General features: G+C 54.1%; 3 protein-coding genes across 3 annotated transcripts in view; 2 read left to right on the top strand and 1 right to left on the bottom strand.

Moving 5' to 3' along the window:
- The window catches only part of GUITHDRAFT_136161 (hypothetical protein), a gene marked incomplete at both ends in the record, with an annotated part of 6,276 nt that extends 2,685 nt beyond the window's left edge, over positions 1–3,591 (bottom strand). Inside the window, 11 exons of the mRNA XM_005835882.1 lie at positions 109–588; positions 640–684; positions 806–1,448; positions 1,677–1,736; positions 1,842–1,873; positions 2,503–2,715; positions 2,762–2,848; positions 2,895–3,047; positions 3,155–3,307; positions 3,351–3,482; positions 3,538–3,591. Of these exons, the coding sequence (XP_005835939.1) occupies positions 109–588; positions 640–684; positions 806–1,448; positions 1,677–1,736; positions 1,842–1,873; positions 2,503–2,715; positions 2,762–2,848; positions 2,895–3,047; positions 3,155–3,307; positions 3,351–3,482; positions 3,538–3,591 (2,052 nt within the window). The remainder of the gene's footprint in view (positions 1–108; positions 589–639; positions 685–805; positions 1,449–1,676; positions 1,737–1,841; positions 1,874–2,502; positions 2,716–2,761; positions 2,849–2,894; positions 3,048–3,154; positions 3,308–3,350; positions 3,483–3,537) is intronic.
- Positions 3,592–4,251: 660 nt separating this feature from the next.
- On the top strand, positions 4,252–6,738 carry GUITHDRAFT_136160 (hypothetical protein; the record flags this gene model as incomplete). Its single annotated transcript, XM_005835881.1, has 13 exons — positions 4,252–4,383; positions 4,482–4,540; positions 4,587–4,659; positions 4,787–4,954; positions 5,095–5,139; positions 5,276–5,428; positions 5,479–5,513; positions 5,572–5,607; positions 5,662–5,747; positions 5,860–6,059; positions 6,181–6,405; positions 6,476–6,562; positions 6,607–6,738. The coding sequence occupies 13 exons, from the start codon at positions 4,252–4,254 to the stop codon at positions 6,736–6,738; spliced, it is 1,431 nt and encodes a 476-aa protein (XP_005835938.1).
- A 1,217-nt stretch (positions 6,739–7,955) lies between these two features.
- Positions 7,956–10,359, top strand: GUITHDRAFT_136159 (hypothetical protein; the record flags this gene model as incomplete). Its single annotated transcript, XM_005835880.1, has 15 exons — positions 7,956–8,195; positions 8,242–8,337; positions 8,383–8,470; positions 8,528–8,603; positions 8,658–8,712; positions 8,763–8,801; positions 8,842–8,904; positions 8,953–9,081; positions 9,128–9,184; positions 9,310–9,415; positions 9,466–9,520; positions 9,723–9,824; positions 9,872–9,968; positions 10,020–10,071; positions 10,223–10,359. 15 exons carry the CDS (start codon positions 7,956–7,958, stop codon positions 10,357–10,359), a joined length of 1,392 nt encoding a protein of 463 aa, XP_005835937.1.
- Between the last annotated feature and the right edge of the window lie 75 nt (positions 10,360–10,434).

Raw genomic sequence — 10,434 nt, 5'->3', positions numbered from 1 at the left:
AGGAGGTTGAGTCTCGTTGCCATCTCCCTGTCTCGCTCCATCAGCGCCAGTCGCTCTGGCGAGGTCGTTGAAAGACATGTTCTCAACGTTGATGATGTTGCGGACTACCTGGCTCATCATTCTCCGCATGTTGTTCACTTCCTCCACGCTCGGCTGCCCTCGCCCTCCTCCCTGCGGGAAATGCTCCTGCGGCGCTCCGAACTGCTGGATGGTAACCCGCGCAAAGCCCTGGGGCACTGCACCGGAGGCGGAGAAGGAAGGAGCGGTGAAAGGGAAGGCGGAGGAGGAGGAGGAGGAGGAGGCTGCCTGGGGATTTGATGGCATTGATCCTTGTGCCGACGTTCCCGACTGAGGAGGAGGAGGAGGAGGCTGCTGAGCTCGTTGCATGGCTGCCATGAGCGCCTGAGGAATAGCTACTGCGATGTTGGGGGGCAGCTGGAAGGGAGCAGGCGCTGGCATCTGCTGGGGTTGGTGACTGTGCTGGGGCTGCTGCTGGGGCTGCCGTTCCTGCTGGAAAGGTAGCTGGGAGCCCTGCTGTCCAGCATGATGAGGTTGGCTAGCTGGTGGCTGGGATGCATCAGAGTCCGGCTGTTCACTTGCAGGTGAGAAACGTAACGAGCAGTTGGCATGCGCGCTTACCACCGGCGCTGCTGTCCCCTCCCCTTCCTGCCTGCTGCCGCTAGCCTGCCAGCCTGTCACGGCTGAAAGTACAAGGAGAGGAGAGAAGGGGGAGAGGAAGAGAGAAGGAGGAGGAGAGGAGGAGGAGAGGAGGAGGAGAGGAGGAGAGGAGGAGGAGAAAACTTACCTGACTCCTTCCCTGGTTCATCCGCGTGGCGACGCTGCCCAGCAAGGAGTTGACAAACTGCAGGACTTGACCGGCTGACGCGTTTCGCCCGTCCGCTGCTCTCACCCCCTGACCTGCAAACCCCCCGGCACGGAAGCTGAAGGAAGGAGGAGGAGGAGGAGGAGGCAGCGGCGAAGGCCTCGGCCCGCCCCCAGCAGACGATGAACCATCCTCCTCTCTCCTCTCGTTCTGGGGAGTCGGGTGACTCCCGTCCCCTCTTTGAGCCTCATGGCCCGCATGCTGCTCACCCTGCCATTCTTCCTCTTCTCCTCGCCGCAATTCGTTCTGAGCTTGAGAGCGAGCTTGCTCGACCCTCTGGTAGGCAGGGGGATGAAAGACCTCCCTGGCGGTCTGGTCGATGCTTCCACTCGCAGGTTCTTCACCGAACATCAAGTTGGAGATGAGAGGAGAAAGGTCAGACAGTAACATCCCCAAGTCTCGGAGAGCAGGAGCAAGGTGATACGCCAGCCCCTCAGCCTCGTCTCGCTCTCTTCCTCGCAGCCGCTCCTCATCCCTCACAAGCCCCTCCAGCCTTGCAAGCTGACGAGAAAATTGCTCCATCGATCTTCCTGTTATCCCGATGACTTCTGACAACTTAGACAACCTGCAAGCCTGTCAGCTTTGACGAGGAGCAGGAGAACAGGGGCAGGAGAACAGGAAAACCGGGAGGGAGGAGGGGGACCGAGGAGAACAGAAGGAGGAGGAGGAGAGGGAGGGAGCAGAAAAAAGAGGGGGGGTGGGGGGGCTTTACTCCGTGCTGGAGGAGGCGGTTCGATCAGGTTGACGGCGAACTTGACGAGTCACTCCCGCGTTGTTCGTCTCGATCAAGAACCTGGGCTGCATGCGGGTGAACGTGTGCCCGCTGACATGTCGGTTTCCTGTCCGCTGAAAGCTGCGACTTGACTCACAACATGCAAGAGTAACAAAGAAGAGAGAGGGAAGCATCAGGAGAGGGGGATGAGGTGAGCTGGGAAAGGGAGAATGAACAAAATCTTACTCTTGATAGCAAACGTCGCAGAGGTCAAAGTCCTGTGAGTGCCAACATAAGCTCCTATCCCTCCCCTCCATCATCATCATCATCATCATCATCATCATCATCATCATCATCATCATCATCATCATCATCATCATCATCATCATCATCATCATCATCTCTACCACTTCTACCTCCTCAACCTTACAAATCATCATCATCTACTTCACTCTTTAGATCATCATCATCACCACCACCACTGATCATCATCATCACCTCTACTGTAGATCATCATCATCACCACCACCACTGATCATCATCATCACCTCTACTGTAGATCATCATCATCACCACCACCACTGATCATCATCATCACCTCTACTGTAGATCATCATCATCATCATCATCACTGATCATCATCATCACCTCTACTGTAGATCATCATCATCATCATCATCACTGATCATCATCATCACCTCTACTGTAGATCATCATCATCATCACTGATCATCATCATCACCTCTACTGTAGATCATCATCATCACCTCTACTGTAGATCATCATCATCATCATCATCACTGATCATCATCATCACCTCTACTGTAGATCATCATCATCATCATCACCACCACCACCACCACCACCGACCACGACGAAAGAGCAAAATCAAGATTGAGCATCTCACCGGGCAGTTAGAGCACTTCCAGCGAGGACCGATGAACGGGCTCATCCCACAGCCGTCGCACGTTACATGGTCGTGCATCTCCTGCACTTGACCTCCGGGCCCCTGCTGGGCCGAGTTGTCTTGGAGCAGCCCGCGCTCTTGGCGGATGCTGTACTGGGAGGCAAGGGTGTCTACGGAGACTTGAAACTCCGTGAGGTGCTGCAGGAAAACTCTCTGCGGCATCGCTCTCAGTCGGCTTCCGGGAGAGACACGCTATCACCATCGAGTTCAGCCTTGACTCGATCGTATGCGGCTGCCGGGCCCGAAAGCCTTGGAGGGCGTTTTGAAGGTTCAAGTCTCCGATCACCTTGAGCATGCAGTGAGGGCCGCAGCTGCGGTCGCATGCGCCTGACCTGCTGCAGAACTTGATGGATCGTCCCGGGATTCAGCGCCGCGTTGTCTCCTGATACTGTGATGCCTCCCATGATCACACCCGGCCCGGCCTGAATGCCCCCGGGCAACGGGATCCCTGGGATGCCATGGAACCCTTGGAATCCTCCTGGCATCTGCGACATGGCGGGTCAGGAGGTGGAGGAGGAGGACGAGGAGGAGGACGAGGAGGGGAGAGTGAAAAGGATGGCTAGCAGGAGGCTGCCTGAGCTCGCTCACAGACCTCCTGCTGTCGGTCGGATGCGGAATGCCCTTCGTCTCTCGCCGCTTGCTCTCCTGGGTCCGAGGAGGCCGGTGCCCTGGTGACGACATGCACAGTCGATCCCCCATCGAGCAGCCCCTTGTACTCGCTGACAGAGGAGTTGTCTTTCAGCACCTGCAAGGATATCAGCCAGGCCCGCTGCTTCCTCTCGCTACACCTTTCCACGGAAGATTATCCGCTGCGTGTCAGCCGAGATGCCTGTAGATTCAGCGACCTTTTCTTTCAATTCCGAGATGAGCGTTTCCTTGGAGACGGAGTAGCTGTAAACCTGCCCATTGAGCGTCTTGACCTGTCCAACATCACAAGTTTGAGGTGTTCACATCGCATCCAGACGACAACTTCACCTTGATCTCGTGTGTGTTGCCTGAGCTCTGGTTGTCTCCCGCGCTCGCCTCCATGCTCCAAGAGGTTGTATTGATCTGCTGATGAAGGATCTTATCGAACGAAGAAACACTTCCTTGGCTATCGCAAGAAACCCAAGGCATGCATCTTTCGTAACATCAGCACTGTTGCTGCACGCGGCCCTCACTGTCCCTGCTTCTACTCCCTTCCTCCTCGCATGCATCTGTTCGCACTGACCTATCACCACGTCCTGTCCTGTCCTGTCCTGTCCTGCTCCGCCCCTGCCTTCTCTTTCCTTCACACCGCTGCCTGCATTGACCGCTGTTCCATGCATTCCCTGCTGTTCTACGAAGAATTAACCAAGAGGTGGTGAGGTGGGATGGAGTAGGTAGGGTATATCACCTCACCCTCAAAATTGTCTATTGAATATCTTATTGGAGCAGGGGTACCTGCAATTCGTGGGGTAGTGGTTGTTTCAGGCATTATTTCGCATGGCGTAAGGAAGTAGAACTAGCCGAGGTGTTGCGAGAGGGGGAGGGAGAGGAACTAGAGGAACTAGAGGAGGAGGAGAGGGAGAGAGAGAGGGAGAGGGTGGAGAGGTGGTGGCTTCTGAGGTAGATAAGGTCACAGAAGGGAAGGAGGAAGCACGATGAGTCAAGCAAGCAAGGATCATCAGATATCAGCAAGGGGAAGAAGATTCACCTTCAGCAGCGCTAATGTTGCTGGACGTTCCCCTGCTCCTCCTCCTGTTCCTCCTGTTCCTCCTCCTGCTCCCCCTCCCGCATCACGTCGTCCAGCACCAGCATCGGTTCAAGCTGGCCCAGCTTCAAGGGGAAAGGAAGAATCTGGTTCCTTTGGATGTGCTAGTCCACATAACCCTCAAGAACATCTAGAGGAGCAGGTTCTCTGCCATGGAGCTGAATTCACTCAACTGAAAAGTTTGCAGTCAGAAGCAAGCAGTGACGATCTTGACGGTGACAGTGATGGTGATAGCAATAGCGAAATGTGAGGTTTGTCGTCAGTTTCTCCTTCGTTCTCATCAACTTGCAAGGTCACCATCTGAAGTTGAGCATTCGAACGGGAGCACGAGAGAGGGACTGACCGCAGGTACGGATAAGGTTGCGGTGAGGCCAATGACGCTAGTAACTTTGACTAGGAACAAGCTCGTCGTCTGGCTCGGAGAGTGTGAGCAGATGACGTCCCGTCACTTCACTCGTCTGACCATACATGTGTGCATGTGTACATGTTCAGGTTGCTTCCGATGACGACCAACCGTCGCCGTTTCAGTCTTGCAACAACTTGGAGAGGCTCATTGCGGACCTCAAGTCGTCGAGCGCTGCCTTTGCTTCAAGTCAGAGCTGCGAGGCGAGAGGAGGCCTGCTGCAGTCGTGGGTTGAGCGGCACAAGCAAAGCCAGCAGGTTGATGTCGATGATGAGATGCAGAGGGATGACCTGAGATGACAGCGGTTGGAGGACTGCATGGCACCTGAAGGCAGGAAGGAGAGCAAGAAAGTGAACTTGGTCAACATGATCGACGCTTGGTGATCTAGATCATCCAGGCTCGCCGAAAGAAGATGATTGCATCAATTCTCAAGGATGAAGAGGTAGACGAGACTGCTGCGGTTGTCAATAAGCTTTCTTTCAAGCTGGTCTCACAGCTCTTGTCGGAACATGTCGGAAAGGAGGCGAAGGAGGCATCTTGGCTTGTCTTGTCTTAGGTTGTGCTGACGGGGCTCAAAGGATTCGGCTGAGAGCGAGCTAACCTGGGAAGCGCGAGCCAAGCAGAAATCTCAACCAGTGCAACAGCTGCAGGGGGCCAAAAGTAGCACCCTGCCTTCGTGCTCGAGCTTGAAGAAAGGCGATGATAGCAGAGACTTCGACTTTGGCGGAAAGGTTTGAACCCTAAAGCTCTGTGATGGTGATAGATTCTGAGCTTGTTTCAGATGGTTCCTGCTTCCGCTATGGACTACGACTCTCGGTGATGGCGAAGACAGACGGGAAGGGTGCGTATGACACTGACTGTCGTTTTATGTCAGCGACATCTTGGAGGAAGACCTGGTTGTGCACGGAAGGTTAAACAGTCCCAGTCTTCGCTCTCACTTTGACCCCTCACTCTCTCTCCGCAGCTTTCAGAAAATCGCAAACGACACAGAAGCACAGATGTTCGTCAGGTTGTCTAGCGGAGAGATGGGCGAGTCACTTGATGCACAAGGTTCGACCAAAATCATCATCTACTCTACTTTAGATCCTCCTCCTCCTCCTCCTCCTCCTCCTCCTCCTCCTCCTCCTCTTGTTTTCTTTGATTGGTCTGACGGTCGCCATAGCATACAAGCGGTTGCTTGACCATGCTCGTTTCAAACATGCAGAGACTTCACTTTCAGTGCCTGCATCCAATGCACCTCCACGCAATGTTGTCGAGCCCAGTCGCGTGCATGGGAGTAGGAAGGGGATGTGCGTTGGCGACGTGCTGGAAGCGAAGGGCATTCTCGCGATCAGCATGTCGCTTCTAGATACTGTCTGTTCGGTGAGTTGTGGTGTCCCCTTGCCCGTCGTCGGGGCTATCTTTGCTTATGACGGTGTCATTCTGCCGCTACCCTTCACCTCCTCTCGTCTCGGCTCTTCGTCTGTCGCTGACACATCGGCAGAGCGGGCTGAGCATACGGACATGGCGGAAGAACAGTCAGAGCTCGACGGGGGGGCTTATGGTTGGGAAGGCGTGGAAGTGCAGCGAGCGATGGGGAGGAGGAGGAAGGTGGCAGAAACGGATGATGATATTCGACCTTGGGACTGGAGAGCTCATGTTATCGAAGGACGGAGAGCACAAGAAGAAGGTCCTCGGGATCTTTTCAGTAGGGAAGAACTTGTCGGAGGTGAGGGATGAGGCGTGCCTATGAGGGTTGGTGAGCAGTTTGTTTGTAGAAGGAGAATGTTCTCACGCAGGACGCCAAGATCGTATCGCTCTTTGATGTTCAAGATGTGTCGGAGACATCAGAGGGAGACGAGCCTGTTGTGGGAGCGAGTATCAAGGTTGTTGCCGTCATCCTTTACTGATCCGCTGACTCTTTCAACAGCTGCAATACCTGCAAACTGAAGGCAAGAAAGGCGGGCTCAAGCTTTGCTTCTCCAATGTCTCGGAAAAAGATTTCTGGTTCAGAGCGTTTGTGGAATGGAGAGAAGCGTGTGGTAGCAATGAAGCCTCTTAGGACAGACTGTTCAAGTCACTCAAGGAAAGCCTTGAAGAAAGACTACTGTCCGAGTCCGGCACGCGGCTACTACCGGGTAGCATCACTGAGTCAGCACCGGTATGCTACTAGCCTGTGTGTCCGACGAGCGCACCTAGCCTGAGGGCACAGTGTCCCGCCAGTACCCTGCGCGCGCAGCTACTAGGCCATTGTGGGCGCCCGGCAACTTGGATGTGTCCGGCTCGCGGTCGGCACGTCTCGGGCCTGATTGGATCACCCCCGGGCCGGCGACTCGATACGGCCCGGTCACTGAGTCACGATCACTGGCCGCCGCCCGGCCCCTGCGGCACACCCGGTTGCACTGTTTATGTCATAGGATTATGTATAATAATCAATCATAATTATACATAATTTCAAGAAAAACGGTGTGACCGGTTGACTGGCCGCGTCAAATCTCATGTCCTTCATCATGATATAGAAAGACAGTTCTTCCCTCCTCCCCTCCTCCTCCCCCTCCCCTTCCTCCCCTTCCTCCTCCTCCTCCCCCTCCTCCCCTTCCTCCCCTTCCTCCCCTTCCTCCCCTTCCTCCCCTTCCTCCCCTTCCTCCCCTTCCCTCTCTTCCCCTCTCCCTATCTTCCTCTCGCTCCCTCCGAAGTTATCTCTCTCCTCTCCGAGCCCTTAGGCATTCCTTACCCTCCCAAAATTTCCCTCCCACTCTTGTCTTCCCTCCTTTCTGTGATCTATCCCCATTTTCGTTTCATCTCAGTTCTGGCCTCTCTTACCCTGCCGTTGCTCCCTCCCCTTCTTTCCTCTCGTCCCAACCATTCTCATTCCCTCCCCTCTCATTTACCCCCACTCCTTTCCTCCCCGTTTCTTCCAACACGTATCCTCCACTGCTTCACATCTCCAATCTTTCTCCCAGTACCCTCCCATTCTTTCTTGCTTCCTGCTCAGCAACTCTTTTGCTTCCCTACCTTTCAGAGTTCCGCATTCTGTTGTTCTCGAAACCAAGCAAGTCTTTTACCGATCTCTCCTGCTCATGCTGCTGCTCCTCACGTGCTCTGCTCTTATCGCTTGCTTTACATCAGCTTTGGCGACACAAGAAGAATCGACCAAGCGCTCCTGCTCCTCGCGCTCTGATCTCATATTGACCTTCTCTTGTCCTCCTCCCCAGCACGCCCTAGCATCCTTCCGTCTCAACCTTTAAGCGCAACATGTACGAGGTTTAGGAAGGAGGGATGGATTCGTACGGGACCGACTCATCAGGGTCGTCAGACTGGTCGCCAACAGCCTCAGCCTCGTTATCTTCTTCCTCCGTCGCTTCAAGTCTCTTCGACAAGGGCGGTTACAATCAAACTTATGGCTCCTACCAACTGCCAAGGAACAACGAGGAGAATGAGCTACAAGGCGACCACTCGTTCCAAGATCAAAAGTCCTTCACTCGTGAAATCACCAACCCCAAACGATCCCAAGCTGTGGTGTGTGACAAGCTTGCCTAGCTTGTTTGCCTGACGTCGCTGGCAGGCAAAAGCAGGTTCAATCCTTCGGAAGACTGCAGACATGTCAGAGAAATTGAACCACTTGCTTGATGGTTTGGCCTCCGGGCAATCTTTCACAGATGTACTTTGCAGATCATCCGCATGTTTGGTTGTGATGTTTGACTAGATGTCAACCAAGAAGAACATCGGTGGGAATCAGCCCAAGAAAGTTTTGTCTGTCTCGTCCAACAAGGGGATCCAACAGCTCGAAGCAGGTCTCAACCTACCTGAGAGTGTGACAAGGTGGGTATGACACACTGATACCTCGTCAGAGTTGGAACTGGTAAATAAGAGGCTTCGCCTCCTCAAACAGAGCAAGCCTCCTGCTAGTCACGATCAGATGGCGCTGTGAGTCTCTTTCCTGACCTTGATTTTTGTGCTCATGACATCGATGTGTTTCAGTACTTCTGTAGACACGCAATATGTGACAGAAGCTACAGATGAGATCCCCTTTCCTGTTTGTTCCTCGCACTGCTCCTTCTTTTCGGCTGATCAATAGCTGCTCAGAGAAACTTTCAGAAGGTTGAGCCCAGAGTTGAGGTGATGGTGAGGAATCCAAGCCGTTGGCCATCTGATGAAGATGCAGGATGCGGTGAAGGTGAGCGACCAGCGAGTCTTTCAAGACGTTCAGCAGTTGGTGACAAAACAGGTATCTCATCTATCCCTCCGCCACGGCGTAGGATCAATCGTTCTGCAGGTGGTCAATCCTTCTAATCAGGAGGGTCACGTCGAAGCAGCAAAAGCCTCGCAGTCTGGCAGTTTTCTTCCTGCAAGACCATGGAAGGACGACTCGGACGCACCTCTAGAGGTGTTGCTATCCAGTGAGGTGTGCGCCCCTGCCTGTCTGCCTGCCCATCATCGACTGCCACTAGCTGAGCAAGGCGCGGGACGAGCTGAAGGAGCAGCAGCGGACCAATGAAAGCCTGCAGGTTTCGGCTCTCGTGGCTTGAGCGCTTGTCTTGACATGTCTGCGGCAGCGGAGCATCAAAGACCTCTTGGCTCAGGAATGCTCAGTCGAGTTGAAACGCGGAGGCAACAATTGATGATATGGCAGGTGAAAAAGCGGGACGAAACGATCCAGCACCTCTTCTCCCTTGTCAGCGAACGAGATTTCACCATTGCCATGCTCAAGCAAACGCAGACACCTGCTAACGCTACATGTACTTCCTTTCGAGGATGCGCTTAATGTGGGTGACGCTGTAACATTCAGACCGAGAGGGAAGAATGAATCAGTCGAAGAAGAGATCATCCGTGTCCAAGAGCAGGTGCTGTACCAACTTCGGTTGCTCGTGTGACGAACATGCCGTATAAGGATGGGAGAAGGCGATGAGGCTCAAGACGATGGATCGAGAATGCAAACAGCGCGCACGACGTCCAGCAACATGCAGAGAAGAGGGAGCAAATTCTCTACCATCGCTGAGGAGTCGGAGGGTCAACGTCTTGTACCTTGTCTGACTCGATCTGCAGAACCAGCGCTCGTGATACAGCCAGAAGCTCGGAAGGCGCTCCTGTGCTCCATCGTACCCTTGTGCTTCTGGATCAAGACTCCAACATCCGCTATACTGTCTCGTGAGTATCGTCGTCTTAAACGGCATTTCACCTCTCAAGTCGTGCAGATCCTACGACGAACCTTTCACAATCGGCAGGAGCTCCAACTGTTCGCTTCCTCTCGACAGGAAGCTTCATCCGTCCGTTTCTCGCACGCACGCCAAGGTTACTAGCCTTTGCTCTTCTTCAAGATTTCTTTCTTTATGCATCTCGCAGATCTACTTCGACTCCTCTGCTCAGGCATTTGACATTCAGGACTCCAGCACCAGTAAGATGGTCGAGAAGGGAAGAGGGCCAAAGGAGCTAGAGGAGCAGAGGAGGAGGGACAGGGATGCAGAGGAGCTGTAGGGAGGAGGGACAAGGGGGTTGGAGGGGCAGGAGGAGGAGCAGGGATGCAGAGGAGCTGACGAGCATGGCAGCGGGGACGGCAGTCAATGATGACTCCTTTCAGAACGAGATCTTCAAGGAGCTGCAGGTGGGCGACGTGATTACGATCGGGGGGGCAGCGACTGGGAAGCGCTTCCTGGTGGAGTCGATCACCGACACGCCAGAGTGAAAGAAAGGCAGCTGACGGACATTGAGGGCGAAAGATGATGCGCTAAGAGACGATAGTAGAAGTTTATTGAGGCTA

This window comes from Guillardia theta (assembly GCF_000315625.1).
Source record: "Guillardia theta CCMP2712 unplaced genomic scaffold GUITHscaffold_19, whole genome shotgun sequence".
Classification (NCBI taxonomy): Eukaryota; class Cryptophyceae; order Pyrenomonadales; family Geminigeraceae; genus Guillardia; species Guillardia theta.
The sequence above is the reverse complement of the archived record's forward strand: the minus strand, read 5'-3'. Positions and strand labels throughout refer to the sequence as shown.